The 17,009-nt window shown below is 38.2% G+C and overlaps 1 protein-coding gene across 4 annotated transcripts in view; it reads right to left on the bottom strand.

Moving 5' to 3' along the window:
• The window catches only part of PAPSS1 (3'-phosphoadenosine 5'-phosphosulfate synthase 1), a 109,301-nt gene that overhangs the window by 7,559 nt on the left and 84,733 nt on the right, over window positions 1-17,009 (bottom strand). For all 4 annotated transcript variants that reach the window (XM_070452245.1, XM_070452248.1, XM_070452247.1 and 1 more), the window contains one exon: window positions 11,421-11,650. In XM_070452245.1, the coding sequence (XP_070308346.1) occupies window positions 11,421-11,650 (230 nt within the window). The remainder of the gene's footprint in view (window positions 1-11,420; window positions 11,651-17,009) is intronic.

Below are 17,009 nucleotides of genomic sequence, written 5' to 3'. Positions count from 1 at the left end.
CTCTTTCAGAATTTTCCAGTTTATTGTGATCCACATAGTCAAAGGCTTTGGCATAGTCTATTACCTCCTTCTTTATCAAGGGTATGAATGCCTATTCATCTTCTGGAACTCAGCCTAAATGTCACCTACTCCAGGAACCCATCCCTGATAACCTAGACTTGGTCAGATAAGTGTTAGCTGAGCTTGCCACAAGTCTTCTGCAAAGCACATGCGACCCTTAGTTAACTGTGTCATTAATGGTTTGTCGTCTGTCTTCTCCAGAATGTAAGTCCTGTATCTATTAAGGCAACAAATCAAGCTTGTTTCCAACCACACTGCCCACACTTAACAAGGGCATATATGTAGTAAAGATCAATATATAGTTAATAAATAAAAGAATAGCAAATTTGGAAAGTTTATCCTAATTTCAATGTAAATGTTGACTTTAAAACAAAATACAGCATCTATAAAATATATAACTTGACTTTCAAAAATATATATAGTACTGCCATTAATTATGATTCAAAGGTATAGTAAGATTTTAAATGAGACCTTATCTGTTAATGATTATGCAATAACCCCCTATGCAATAAATATAATATTTATTATTATCTAATAATTATTATCTATGCAATAAAAAAATAAAACTTTTGCCATAAAGTATGTGAAAAATCTGCAAGCACAGGACAAGACTCATTGGCAAATTCATGCAATTACTGTCAGACTTCCACAAGTTTTCACAAGAAACGTGAAAATCAATAAAAACATTTTACGAATTAACGGCAGACAGTTCCCCAGTACTTTAACAGAAATCTTTATGTGTGGCAAAGACTACACAGCAAGAAAGAACAGAATTCACCCAAGAAATATTTCAGGGGTCAAGATGACAAGGCGTAAACAGTGAGGTGAAAGAATAAAGGACTTCAAGATTCTACATAATGAGAACAAGAACTAACTAAGGAATTTAGGATTTGGAGATATATGAAGGGAAAGGTAAAGCTGCTTCTGGACATTTTAAATAACATGATGAAATCTAAGCAGAAATGCCCATTAGTGTGCAGACAGGATTCTAAGATGGCCTTCATGACCTTCACCCCATGAAGGTATCACTACCATGATAATGTCCTTATATGGCAAAAGGAATTTTGCAGAAGCAATTGAAGTTACTAATCAATTGACCTAAAACAGTGAAACTATGTGAGTGGGCCTAACTAATTAATTAGAGGCCTAACCACTCAAGCCCTCTAAAAGGGAAGACTGTTCTCAGATGACACAGTACTCAGATTTGAGCCTCAGGGATTTGACCTGAGGGAGGGTCTAACACTGAGATCCAGAGGCTCACAAGGAAAAGCGCAAAGTGGCTCTGAGCTGCAGAGAACAACCCCCCTGTTAACCAGTAAGAAGACGGGGACCCTCAGTCCTGTAACCATAAGGAACTTAATTTTTCCAACAAGGGCATCTTGGAAGTTGATTCTTCAGAGCCTTCAGATAAGAGCCCAGGCGGGCCAGAGAGTCTGGCTTAGCCACCCCAGGCTTCTGACCTAAGGAACTGTGAGGTTATAAATGGGTAATGTTTTAAGCCACTAAATTTGTGTTAATTTGTTACAGGGCAACAGAAAGTTAACATAATTAGCAACTTGGAAACACTGAGGAATAGCTTTGAGTGTCACCACCCAGAAACCACTAGAGCAGGTGAGCTCTCCTGTGGAAAGTATATAAAAGAGTGAAGAATACATGAGAAAAACCTTGAAGGATGTCTAGAAGTAAAGTGCTTTAAAAAAAAAAAAAAAGACAGTAAGTAGTAGTAGTACATGATTTAAGGTATACTTCAGAATTAAAAATATGAAAGAAATACTCTACTGATAACATGGAAATAACCAAAAGCAAACATTTATGTCTACCTGTTCCCTCATTGACCCATTTCCACCAGGTACTCTGACTCACATGCACTCTCTTTTGGGTGAGTTGCTATTTCAAAAATATGAACCAAAAAATTTGCATTAATCTATCCAAATACAAAGAAGAATTATTGCTAAAGGGGAAAAAAATTGCAAATAGCTGAATTATCTCTAAAAGTTTGTAATAGCTGAAAGAATGGGCTTTAATCTTATAGTCCTAAAACTAAATTTCCTTGAGTTATTATTACAGCTAATATGAACCTACTTCACTTCCTAAGTATAAACAGATGATTTTTATCATAATTCTTATCAATAATATCTCGCCTGTAATCTTCATGAAGTTTTTTTTTTAATCCCTAAGCCTTGTCTTACACTGGTATTTAGTCAAATCAAAGCTATAAAATCATTAATTACATAAAAGCTGGCATTGAATAATATCCATTAATCAAACATAAGACAACCTCATATCTGCATAATTCATAACTATGTTTTCTCACTACATCAAAGACTATCGCCTTTCCACAAAATTTTAATCACTTTCCAACATATTCCCATCAACTTAATTACACTTGAACAGGAATATAAAAAATTAGAAAACTAAGGCAGTTTTAAAGCTTCCCAAGTTACAATTTATTAAGATTTAGTAACTCAAAAAAAATTCAAAGAAAGTGAGCCAGTCATGCAACTAATATAGAATTCATCACTGGAAAATCTTATGAGAACTGATGTAATTATTTAGCTTTTGAATGATTAAAAGAGAGACTTAAAGCAATATTACACAGACTTAACAAAACATGAAAGTTATCAAGGGCTTCCCAGCACATCATTCAACTACATACAGATGGACTCTATGGTCCTGTGTGTGATTAAATCAACTGATCATGCAAGGAAACCACAGTAACAAAACACATCCGCACAAGAAGTGTAAAAGCTCAACTCTAGTTTTGCTCCCTTAACTCATCAAAATGCAAACTCATCTAAGTTTTAAATAGTTGGCCACGTGCAGAACAATTCTACTTCTCACCTCTAACTCTGTAAGTGACTAACTGTTACTTTCAGAAGGAGGTTTCACTCATAACATTTGTACATAAACCACACAAATAAACTGCATGCTGGGTGAGAAGTGAAGGATTGCCCTGCCCAGCATTCCACCCCTAGCATTATACATTCTATCGATTTGTAGGAAACCAAGCCTACCCTCAGTGGGGGTTCCCAATGTCAGGAGGAGCTTTCAAAAGAATTGCCAATAGGTAATCCTCTCCAGATTAAGAAAATTAAAATCTCTGATGGTGACCCTACATGTTTTGAACCACAAAAAGACATATTTGAAGCTTTTTTGTTTTCCTTAATATTTAATTTATATTTTTCACTTCAATCACCTATATAGTAACATAGTTCAAAGTTTACTCTAATTGCTTTTTCTTTAAAAAAATTTTCTTTAACCTTCTAAAGCATCTCTTTGGTAGAAAAAGATCCTTTAAGACTCATCACATTGCTTTTATAGCTTCACTTTTTTTCAGACTGTGAAATTGTAGTATGTGTGTATGCATGTATACAAATATATATACATATGCATACATATACATATATAAATACACACAGAGACACATATATCTATTTTTAAGCCAAAACAAAACACACCATGATTTAGAACAATTTCCAGTTATTGGCAAACCCTAATTTTGTACAAGGGTAAAAATGGTACATTTCTGGTTTATTGCAAATTCTTCTCATGGTGAGGTTCTGCAGTATACTATAACCTGGGCCACAACTCAGATCTTCAGAAAATAATGGTCTAGCAGGGCACCCAAAGCCCATGCTCTGGAACAACCCAGAGGGGTAGGGTGGGGAAGGGTGAGGGAGGGGAGGTTAAGGATGAGGGAGACACATGTATACCTGTGGCTGATTCATGTTGATACATGGCAAAAAAATATATCAACATATTGTAATTTTCCTCCAATTAAAATACATAAATAAGTTGTTTAAAAAAAAAATAATGGTCTAGACTGGGTCTTGCCTTGAATCCCACACCAAGGCCGTTGAGCACAGTCACAAATGCTTTCACATTTCCCCAAATCAGTTACACAATAAGCCTTTTCTGTTCGTTGACTCGTGGGGTTTTCCTGTGATTTTCTAGAGTCCATTACTCAGAAAAGTCAGCTATCATCTAAGATTGTGCATTTTCTCCAGAATTATTTGTCATTAAATGAGAAGCCAACAAATCCCTCAAGTCCCACTGTTATCAATAGTATTTATTTTTGCAGGTAACTTATTTTATTAAATGACATCAGAATTTATGTCCCTTTCAGAAACAAAAGAATTTTTTTTTTAAATTTCTTTTTCCTTCTTGTCTGAACCATTACAAAACAGGCCACACTAAATGAGGTTACATGGTTAGGATCAGCATTATTCCTGAACACAGAGTCAACTGTACAGTATCATGGAAAAAAGGATGAGTTCTTTCAGATGAGAAGTTATAAGACTTAAGTTTCAGTCAGCACCCATTAGTAGAGATGAACTGAGAAAACAAAAATTAAAAAATAGAGTTGGCCCTCCATATCCTTGGTTTCTACATATAAGGATTCAAACAACCTCTGACTGAAAACATTCAGAGGGTGAGAAGAGAATTCCAGAAAGTCCCCAAAATGTAACTTGTAAAACCAAGAGTGGGTTTTCTGAAAGGGTAAACAAAATCAATAAACCTCTGGCCAAGCTCATGAAGAGGAAAGGAGAAAGGATCCAAATAAACAAAATACAAAATGAAACAAGACAGATAACAACTGACACTGCAAAAACAAAAATTTATCATGAGAAGGCAACAATATATGTAATTTATGTAGCATTTATATCATATTTACATAGCATTTATGTTGTATTAGGTATTAAAAATAATCTAGAGGTATTTTAAAGTGAACAGGAGGATGTGTGTAAGCCATATACAAATACTACATCATTTTATATAAGAGACTTGAGCATCTGAAGACTTTGGTATCTGTGCAGGGGTCCTGGAACCAATCCTCACAGAAACTAAGAGGCAACCACTTGCTCAACCTGAAGTGTAATTTATACTAAAAAAGCTAGAGTACTAAATAAGCAGGTACAATTTGCATGAAGTAAGTATTAATCAACAAAACATGAAGCTCCTACTAACGGAAAATAGCTAGGAGCTACAGATTCTGGAAAGAACTACAGATTTTGAGCTAGAAGGAAATCAGTTCATCCACTGCCACCATTCTGGAGATAAGGAAACAAGGCCAGAGATGACACAGGAATCTCAAGTCATTCAAGCATGGGGCTAGCACTCCTAACTTCTGCTTCTAGAGCCTCACACGGCCACTCTAAACTTACAGGGTGTACTGCCTACAGGCTTCCCTCATTTACTGCACTTCACTTCACTGTATCTTTCACAAGTTGAAGGTGTGTGGTAACCATGCCTTGAGAAAGTCTATTGGCACCATTTTTCCAACAGTGCTTGCTCATTTTGTGTCTGTGTGTCACATTTTGATAATCCTCACAATTGTTCGTACTTTTTCATTATATATACATTATATATATGATAACAATATACACATTTCTAGTACTTACTAGGTTCCAGGTAACATTGCTTGCAAATGACATATATGAACTAATTTGGTCCTCAACCACTCTATGAAGATACATGCATACAGCATGATCACTATTCCCCATTCTGAAGCTGAGGAAAGTAGGGCAGAAAGAGGAAAGTGATTTACCTGAGGTCACACAGTTACAGGGGTGGTGGGGCAAGAATGTGATTCCATTCCCTTGGGCTTCAAAGTCTGTGCTTTTTTGCTATTCTGACTCTAGCATAACAAAACAGAGACACTTCTAGGGGAAGCTGTTCTAGATCCAATTCTGAACAGAAAGAAACTGGTCAGTGAAGGGAAAGTATAAAAAAATCTTAGAAGAAAAAAAACATCATTTTGGCAGAATGAAGAGAGGGAGGACAGAAAAGAGACCTGAATTTGCGTGTGTAGGATCAACACTAGTAACAGAATTAAAATCAAGGAAAAGAAATTATAAGACAGCAATCCCTAGACACATTCAATAGTTTTGTTTTCTGAGCTTAAAGAATCCAATCCTACAATAATAATAATTTAAAGAAATATTTAATCTATCACTGTTATCACTCCCCCGAAATCAGAGACTCAACCTAGCAAACTAAATCATCTTTGTAGACATGATAAAAATGGGAGATGGATACTAATATAATTTTGAGGATTTGTATTTAATTGAATAATACTATGTTTAACAGAAGCTGAATTGTACATCATAAGGTTACTAGTGAGTTCTGTCCTCTATGAAGTCTAGTTTAATAATTCTATTACAGACTTGAATAATAACCTTGAAGGTCATGTTACTAAAAATTTAATTAGCATATAGCAAGTATGACAGAATCAGCAATTAAAAGACCTGAAAAGTCTTTAGATCAAATTAAACAAGATGTTAAAATAAAAATAAACTTAAAATTTTCTAATTGGGATCTAAATAAATAATAAGAAAAATAGAGGGCTAGAGAAACAGTGTTTAGTTGAGAAGAAGACTTAATTAATGCAATCTTTGCAAATTTATTCAGTTTCTCTATTGATAAAACTAATGGCTTGTCTAAAGGATATCTAAGGTCTATTCCATCTCAAAATTCTATGAAATATTTAATGTTTATTATTTTTCTTAAAGTCCTGTATTTTGCAATCGGTTCTACCTCTTTGGATTACCTATTTCTTAAAATCGGAGAAGGAAATGGCAACCCACTCCAGTATTCTTGCCTGGAGAATCCCATGAACAGAGGAGCCTGGGGGGCTACAGTCCATGGGGTCACCAAGAGTCGGACACAACTAAGCGACTCACACACACACACACACACATTTTCATTATTATTATATTTGATGATCTGTGATCTTGGAGGTTACTACTGTAATTGTTTTAGAGCCCCAGAACCATGCCCATATAATGATGGTGAACTTAATAAATGTATGTGTTCTGACTGCTCCACTAACTAGCCATTCCCCCGTCTCTCTCCCTCTTCGCAGGCCTCCCTATTCCCTGAGACACAGCAATATTGAAACCAGGTCAACTAATAACCTACAATGCCTCTTAAGTTTTCAAGTCAAAACTGCACATGTCTCTCACTTGTCAAAAGCTAGAAATGATTACGCTTTACTAGCGAGGAAGGCATGTTGAAAACTGAGATGGGCTAGGCCTCTTGTGCCAAGCAGCCAAGTTGTAAATGCAAAGAAAGAGTTATTGAAGTAAATTAAAAGTGTTACTCCATCGAACACATGAATGACAAGCAAGCCAAACAAGCCTTATTGCTCATATGGAGAAAGTATTAGTGGTCTGGATAGATGATCAAACCAGCTACAATAATCCTTTCAGCCAAAGCCTAATTCAGAGTAAGGCCCCAACTCTCTTCAATTCTGTGAATACTAAGAGAGGCGAGGAAGTTTAAAAAAAAAAGTCTCATGCAGAGGTTGGTTCATAAGGTTTAAGGAAAGAAGTCATCTCCATAACATAAAATACAAGGTGAAGCAGCAAGTGCTGATATAGAAGCTGCAGCAAGTTATCCAGAAGATCTAGCTAAGATCATTAATGAAGGTGGCTACACTAAACAATGGGCTTCCCTGGTGGCTTAGATGGCAAAGAATCTGTCTGCAATGCAGGAGACCTGGGTTCAATCCCTGGAGAGCCCCTAAAGAAGGGAATGGCAAACACACTCCAGTATTCTTGCCTGTAGAATTTCACGGACAGAGGAGCCTGGTGTGCTCCAGTCCATGGAGTCACAAAGAGTCAGGGGCAACTGAACAACTAACACTTTCACACTAAACAACAGATTTTCCATGGAGATGAAACAGCCTTCTCTTGGAAGATGATGCCATTCATAGCTAGAGAGGAGAAGCCAATGCCTAGCTTCAAAGCTTCAAAGGACAGGCTGACTCTTGTTAGAGGTTACTGCAGCTGATGACTTTAAATTGAAGTCAATGTTCATTGACCATTCCAAAAATCCTAGTGTCTTTAAGAAAGATGCTAAATCTACTCTGCCTGTGCTGTATAAATGGAACAACAAAGTCTGAACGACAGCACATCTGTTTACAACATGGTTTTATAGAGTATCTTAAGCCTATTGTTAAGAACTTCTGCTCAAGAAGAAAAGATACTTTTCACAATATTGGCATTGCTCACTGACAATGCACTTGGTCACCCAAGAGCTCTGATGGAGGTGTGCAACGAATTTAATGTTATTTTCACGCCTGCTAATGTTGTGGATAAAGGACTAATTTCCACTTTCAAGTTTTCTTATTTAAGAAATATATTTTATAAAGCTATAGTTGCCACAGATAGCAATTCCTCTGATGAATCTGGGCAAAGTCAATTGAAAACCTTCTAAAAAAGATTCCCTATTCTAGATGCCATTAAGAATATCTGTGATTCCTGGGGAGAGGTCAAAATACCAGCATTCACAGGAGTTTGGAAGCTAATTCCAAACACAGAAGAACTAGACAAAAAAGATTTTCATGACCCAGATAACCACAATGGTGTGATCACTCACCTAGAGCCAGACATCCTGGAATGTGAAATCAAGTGGGTCTTAGGAAGCATCACTACAAACAAAGCTGGTGGAGGTGATGGAATTCCAGCTGAGCTATTTCAAATCCTGAAAGATGATGCTGTGAAAGTGCTGCACTCAACATGCCAGCAAATTTGGAAAACTCAGCAGTGGCCACAGGACTGGAAAAGTCAGTTTTCATTCCAATCCCAAAGAAAGGTAATGCCAAAGAATGCTCAAACTATTGCACAATTGCACTCATCTCACACGCTAGTAAAGTAATGCTTAAAATTCTCCAAGCCAGGCTTCAGCAATATGTGAACCGTGAACTTCCATATGTTCAAGCTGGTTTTAGAAAAGCCAGAGGAACCAGAGACCAAATTGCCAATATCAGCTGGATCACTGAAAAAGCAAGAGAGTTCCAGAAAAACATCTGTTTTTGCTTTATTGACTATGCCAAAGCCTTTGACTGTGTGGATCACAATAAACTGTGGAAAATTCTGAAAGAGATGAGAATACCAGACCACCTGACCTGCCTCTTGAGAAACCTGTATGCAGGTCAGGAAGCAACAGTTAGAACTGGACATGGAACAACAGACTGGTTCCAAATAGGAAAAGGAGTACCTCAAGGCTGTATATTGTCACCCTGCTTATTTAACTTATATGCAGAGTACATCATGAGAAACGCTGGGCTGGAGGAAGCACAAGCTGGAATAAAGATTGCCAGGAGAAATATCAATAACCTCAGATATGCAGATGACACCACCCTTATGGCAGAAAGTGAAGAACTAAAGAGACTCTAAGAGATGAAAGTGAAAGAGGAGAGTGAAAAAGTTGGCTTAAAGCTTAACATTAAGAAAACTAAGATCATGGCATCTGGTCCAATCACTTCGTGGCAAATAGATGGGGAAACAGTGGAAACAGTGGCTGACTTATTTTTGGGGGCTCCAAAATCACTGCAGATGGTGATTGCAGCCATGAAATTAAACGACGCTTACTCCTTGGAAGGAAAGTTATGACCAATCTAGAAAGCATATTAAAAAGCAGAGACATTACTAAACCAACAAAGGTCTGCCTAGTCAAGGCTATGGTTTTTCCAGTAGTCATGTACAGATGTGAGAGTTGGACTATAAAGAAAGCTGAGCACCGAAGAATTGATGCTTTTGAACTGTGGTGTTGGAGAAGACTCTTGAGAGTCCCTTGGACTGCAAGGAGATCCAACCAGTCCATCCTAAAGGAGATCAGTCCTGGGTGTTCATTGGAAGGGCTGATGATGAAGCTGAAACTCCAATACTTTGGCCACCTGATGCAAAGATCTGACTCATTGGAAAAGACCCTGATGCTGGGAGGGATTGGGGGCAGGAGGAGAAGGGGACAACAGAGGATGAGATGGTTGGGTGGCATCACCGATTCGATGGACATGGGTTTGGGTGGATTCCGGGAGTTGGTGATGGACAGGGAGGCCTGGCATGCTGCACTTCATGGGGTCGCAATAGAGTCGGACACGACTGAGCAACTGAACTGAACTGAATTCCAAACCTCATGGGTGACCTGAGGGGTTCGAGGCTTCAGTGGAGGAAAGAAATGCAGATGTGGTAGAAATAGCAAGAGAACTAGAATTAGAAGTGGAGTGTGAAGATTTGACTGAATTGCTTCAATCTCACAATAAAACTTAAATGGCTAAAGACTTGCTTCTAATAAGCAAAGAAAGTGGTTACTTGAGATGGAATCTACTCCTGGTAAGATGTTGTACAGAGTTTTAAACGACAACAAAGAATTTAGAATATTTCATAAACTTAAGCTGATAAAACAGCAGCAGGGTTTGCAAGGACTGAGTCCGATTTTGAAAGAAGCTCTATTAAACAGCATTGTGTATTACGGAGAGCTCATTAGTGAAAAAGTTAATGGATGTGGCAAACTTCACTGTTGTCTTATTTTAAGGTAATACCACAGCCCAACCTTCAGCAACCACCACCCTAATCAGTCAGCAGCCATCAACATCCAGGTAAGACCCTCCCCCAGCAAAAACATCACAACTCACTGAAGGCTCAGAAAATGGTTAACATTTTTATCAATAAAGTTTTTTAAATTAAGGTGTGTAAATTGCTTTTTTAGAAACACTGTTACTGTGTGCTTAACATACTATAGTATATGTAAACATAACTTTTATCTGTACTAGGAAACAAAAAAATTTTATGTGACTTGCTTTATTGGGATTACTCACTTTAATTTCAGCGGTTTGGAACTGAACCCACACTATCTTGAGGTATGTCTGTATGGATATTATCTATAGATAGCAACTAATAAAATTTTGCCAGTCAAAAGAAGATAGATACATGTTCAATATTATCAGTAATTTGCACAAAAAAGTTGTTCATTTTTGCCCCTTCTAAGATCTTTAAAGAATGAAGTTGCACTCTTAGTGGTCAGCATACCCAGTGAGCTGCCAATTCACTGTATCTGTCACATTACAAAAGTATTTGAACTTCGTATGCCTCATCTTACTACCAATCTACAAGATGGGGATAACTGCACCTACTTCACAGGATTAGTATAGGGCATTAATTACAAGTATTAACTTAATACCTATACTGCAATGAGGACAGTGCCTCTCACACAATGACTGCACAAATATTAGTCAAACTCTCTTATTACATTGGTCCCTTGTGCTTACTAGCAAAATCATCGCTGAGTCCTTGGACTACTTGTATAAGGCAGACAGAAATGTCATCACTGCCTTAAACACTTTCCAACAAAATTCCTAAGATTATGAACCATGAAACCAGATTCAATTTTTATTTCTACTTCTAACTCCTAAAGTATTGAGAAATTAGTTTCTTTGGTTTGCCCGTCTCTGAAATTGGTACAACAAAGCCTGCCATTGGTAAGCTGTTGTAAAGATGAGGCAATACATTAAAACCCTAGGAGCAGCTCAGAACACACGGTGTTTTACAGATTTATGCACAGAATGTAAAGCTTACTGCTCAGAGTCATAGTAGTCCATCCGCTTCTTTTTCTTGTTATAAGCGGCAACTCGAAAGGGAACGATCTCCAAGGTGATCAGGCCCGGGGCCATGGTCAGCACCTTGGCGCCATGAGTCGGCTCATAAAGATCCTTCCCTGTTTCTGGATGGGGCATGCCAGCAGGGTCTCGTCCAACAATGTAGAAGTTGGCTCCGGCAACCATCCGTGCTCTGCAATGCCACTGGACCTAGGATAGAAATGGTCACATTAGATAACCATGATTTCATGACCACCGGTTAGAAGTAGGAAGTGGATAATAAATGCATACACTTCTTACATAACAGTATCTATCAGTAGGAAATGTCAACAAATTAAAATCATCATCTTGGGAAGCCAGGGGGGAAAAAAAAAACCTGGCAACCCCTCCCCTTCCAAAAAAATCTACAAGTATATATGTATATGGAGCTGGGAAGCATAAAACAAGGTGTTGGCTGTGACTTAATGGCCAGCTGCTTTCAAAGGTAGCTCCGTAGCCTATACCGTCACATTGACTTACTGTTTAAAAACAAAAATTACTTGGTCTAACACCTAGAACTATAGAAATCTAGAAGCTAGAGTAACTGGAAGAGAGCATCATTCTCATTAAAACAAGAAGGAAGCAAATCCTCAAAGGTTAATGACTCGGCCAACAGACTGTAGGACAAACCCAGGTCCACACATTTGGCCTTAGTTCCCTCGCAGTGTATGGCTCCATTATTTAGTGATTTACAAAACCATCTCAGTTCTATGTGAATAGCCATATAAATGATGACCACTTCATATCATTTCATCTCTCTTGATAGCATCTCTTCTAACAAGTACTTTATTTTTATATCAACATAGTTCATAAAGTGCAAGAATATGAAGGCAAGTCCATACCCTGTATTTGAACAGGTCACCCAGAGGATTTTCAACTTTTCTAGTTGTTTCTACTGATATTGACCTCTATATTTCTAAACAGTATGTGCATACAGTTGTAACTTGACTGTTAATTTTAGATATTATATACTGTCATCCCTCAGTATGTGTGGATGCTCAAGTCCCAGAGTCAGCCCACTGTATTCAAGGTTCTGCATCCATGGAGTCAATCAAGCACAAATCATGTAGTACTGTACATATTTACTGGATAAAAACCTGCATATAAGTGGACCCGCACAGTTCAAATTTGTTATGTTCAAAATTATAATACAGGCATTATTTCCACATTATTATTTCCTACTATAAAAGAAGATATTTGGCTCTTACTCCACTATCTTCATTCCCTATCCCATTTATTCAATAAACACTGTGGTATCAATACTTTGGTGAAATGACCATTTATCCGTAAAATGGGGATTACAATCGTATTTACTGGATAGAATTTTTAATAAAATTAACATGTGAAAAAACTGAGGACTTAGAATAGTACCTGGCACAGAGTAAGTACACAATAAATGTTGGCTGTTATCATCTTTATTTTACTCCTCTCCTTGTACAACTGTTTTTCCTAGAGTTAATAATTGCCTTAATTTGTTTTCTGCTTGCTTAGCTTTGCATAGATTTGTGTTTCTAGATACTGTGTACTATCTTTCTTCCTAAACACAGTTTAATACAATTCTCAGTCTCCCTACAATTGAGTTCTGACAGAAGAAATGAAAGCCAAAGTGATGCGTGCCACTTCCAGACGTGGGTCATTAAAAAGCCTCCTGAGCACTAGCCTAGTTTGCTTTCCTCATGAGCCAGCTAAAGAGAAAGGACCCCAAGGCCCCATAACTACCTCTTTTTCCACTACAGTATTACTTCTGCTTTCAGTGAGCTGCAGTAGTTCTGTTTGCACCAGATGGCAAAGCATGAAGCTAGAAGACCTTTGTTCTCCACATGCACCACCTCTTCCTCCATCCACCCCAGATTCAGCTCTTCATGAAATATCTGCTCATCTCCCTCTGCCCCTTCGCAGCAGACACACAGAAGAATTCCACTTGTTCAGACTCAATTTGCATCAAGCGGTCAGTCAGAATCAAATCATCAATTAAGTACTCTGCAACTCCACTTAAATGTAAAATCTTTTCTGCCTCATGAAAAATAGCTACTGCTTACAGAGTTAAATTAAAGGGCAATCTAAGTTTTCTGAACTTAGGTGAAGTTACTTTGCTCATTATATATTTATGTCTGGATGCCTGAATCATTCAAGTGCCAACTGGTCAATAAACCAGGAACATATTTCAAAAGCATGCTGGTGACATGGGCCAGTTTTAACTCTGCCTTATAAAACTGTCAGAAAATGTAATTGCTTCTCTGACTTCTTTAGAAGTTATATGAGTAAATTAAATGTAAACACAACAAACATGGAGTCAGCTTTCTCCTGCAGGTGACCTAAATGGTTTCAATGTATATTTTAATGAATGGTTCCCTTATGAGAAAACTCTATGATTTTTAACAGCCATGAGTAAGCAAATCAATGTCATTCTTCCAAGAAAGCCTAATGTGAGTCAACTTATAACCTACTGAACAGGTAATATGTTTTAATGAAGAGAATGCAAGTTAGCCATGGCCACTGGTATCTGGTTAAGAACATAGGCTTTCAAATCAGGCTATCCTAGATTTGAATCCTAGCTTTGCCCCTCACTGATGGAAGGATCTTAAGCAATTTCTTTATACAAGCCTCAGTTTCCTAATTTATAAAAATGAGAATGATAACACTTAATGCATAAGATTGTTGGAAGTTTTGAAAGTACTCAGGATACTACCTGGCCTTCAATAAAGAAAAGCTGTTATTACTGCCACTATTACTATTACTCTGTGAAGTATTTCCTGACAATCACAGTTGAATTAATTGCTTCCTGACCAGAATTTCTAAAGAAAATCCCTTTCGTCTCTGAAGAAAATGACACGCTGCCCAGAAAATGGTTGTTAAAACCCAGAAAGAGCTGTCTGTCTATCCGGCAGACTAGGTCAAGATGTATTCTTTACCTTTTTATACCACTGGCTAGCATGATTATCAGGAAACTGAATGCATACTGAAGAAGGACTAGAAGATGATGCCTAAAAGTTTTCTATGAACCCTTATAAGAATCTGTAAATGGCCAATGTAACAACAAATGACTTATTTTCTGCTTTACTTTCATCTGTGTAGCAAAGACCAAATAGCTTTGTCATTTTTTTCTGATTATAAGAGTAATTTAATTCACATGTGGCAAACACTGCTCCTTGCCTCCACAACAACTGATTTCTCTTTGTCCTGATCTCCCTATTCCTTGATGACAGAAACCTCCCCCTAAAGGACGAAGAGGCTATGTCCTTGCTTTCCCAGCAATACAGCATGGGCGCCTGAGCAAATAACAGTCTCTTGGGAAGTTGTCTAGAGGATTCCTGAAAAACGTTTTTTCTTCATTAATAAAACTTTCAACAGTCACTTACCTGAAATGTCTTCACTTCATCTTTATTTTTGCTTGGCTATAGAATTCTAGATTAACAGACATGTTTCTACGTTTTTTTCTCTCTTAAAAATGCTACTCCACTGCTTCTAGCTCATAATGCTCTTGAGAAGCCAGCCACCACTCTTATTACTCCCCTACTCTGCCCTCTTCCTCTCCCCATCTCTCTGCTTTTAAGGTTCCTCTCTATCATAAATTTTCAGCAGGTTGGCTACTCTGTGCCTAACTGTGGTTTTCTTTGGATTTATCCTTTCTTATATTTACTGGGCTGCTTGAATTTGTAGGCTGATGTTTTCCACCAATGGCAAAAAACATTCAACCACTTTTTTTCCAAAACTTTTTGTGCCACATTCTCTCTCTCTTCTTTCAGAACTTCACTTATACACATGTTAGATGGCTTGAGGTTGTCCACAAGCTACTGAGGCTTTGCTTCTTTTCTCCCATTTATTTTCCTTTTTCAAAAAATTCCTACTGACTTTTTAAAAACTCACTGACCTTTCTCTTCTGCCAACTCCAGTCAGCTTTTAAGTTTATCCAATAAATGTTTCTGTTTCAGATACCACACTTTTTTACCCCTTGGTTTTCCACTTGATTTTTTTCAGCTTCCACTTTTCTGAGAGTCCTCACCCATAAGACAATATTTTTGTTTAAGAAGCTTCAACATGTTTATTGGCTATTTCCAACATCAGCATCATCTAAAGGCACGCTTCTAGTGAAAGTTTTTATTCTGGATTATAAGTCACAGTTGCTTGCTTATTTCCAATAATTTGTTGCTGTATGCTGGACTTGTGAATGATTGGTTTTAAGGAGCCTGAATAATGCTATTTTCCTTTAGAATGTTAAGAGCCTGATTCCAGCAGGCAGGTAATTTACTGGTACCTCTTCTTATCTTTTTGAGGTTCAATTTTAAGCTCTATTGGGCAGGTTCAGTCCAGTTTTTTGGACCAATTACCAACCTACTGCCTTTCAACTCCAAATTCACCCTTAGTATTTGCTGAGAAAATGGACTGAAAACTAAGCATTTCTCCACAGTGAACACAATGTTAAATCAGCAGAGGGCATTAGAGGGACACTGTAGAAGGATGTGTAGTGGTACCTGAATATGGGGCTATTTGGTGGCACAGGGGTCCAGCAGCAAACCCAAAGTGCACACTTCTTCAACAACCTCAAAGCCCTAGCCTGAGTCCAGTGATCACCTCGCTACAGTCCTCCTAATGCAAACTCCAGTGCACTCCAAGCCTGCCACCAGCAGCTCCCTGACTCCTGCTTACTCATGTATCCCGCTGTGCTCAACTGGGCCTCAGAGGGTTGCTTCCTGCATTAATTGCAACATGGGTATCCCATACTGTGTACCAATCTGGCAGCAAGCCAGCTCCCAATGAATGCCCTGACCCCCACTGAGCTTACCAGTCTTTAACCTGTGAACCAGAGACAGGGTAGTTTTCTGTTATCTGGCATCTGTGAACCAGTGTGGTCCAGAGAGTCCACTCAACTTCACCATCCAGTGGGATGAAACCATACCTTTTCCAATGAGATCTGAAGCCCAGTCTTGGGAAGAGGATCCCTTTTCCAAATCTACCCTTCCTTTGGTAATCTCCCTCAGCCCTAGGGTACCCTTTAGAGTTCACTCTGCATTTTTTAGTTACTTCTCTACTAAAGTTTAATAATTCTTTAAACTTCCCCTGTCCAATTCTGTGTGATTTCCCACTTCCTGGCTGTAAACAAACTGATATCATGCTTTCTGTACAGTGTGGCCTATTTTCCAAAAGCATGTGTTTCTGGTGTCTCAGTTGCATACCTAAGATGATAACAAAATTTCTCTACTTTAGCTATGCTGGAATGTCATCTTTCAACAGTGAATAACCTCTAGTACCTTCAATCCACTCTCAAACTTACTGTAGCCACTCTATACCAGGCCTCACAGTCTTGCCCTGCACAAATGCAGTCCAAGAAACCTTGGGAACACCCTCACATCTTCTGTTGCCCTGAAAGTGAAAGCGTTAAGTCACTCAGTTGTGTCTGACCCTTTGTGACCCCATGGACTGTAGCCCACCAGGCTCCTCTGTCCACAGAATTCTCCAAGCAGAAATACTGGAGTGGGTTGCCATTTCCTTCTCCAGGGGATCTTCCTGACCCAGGGACTGAACGCAGGTC

Source organism: Odocoileus virginianus, chromosome 21 (assembly GCF_023699985.2).
Source record: "Odocoileus virginianus isolate 20LAN1187 ecotype Illinois chromosome 21, Ovbor_1.2, whole genome shotgun sequence".
Taxonomy (NCBI): domain Eukaryota; kingdom Metazoa; phylum Chordata; class Mammalia; order Artiodactyla; family Cervidae; genus Odocoileus; species Odocoileus virginianus.
Note: the sequence above shows the minus strand (reverse complement) of the source record. Positions and strands in the feature narration are given on the sequence as shown.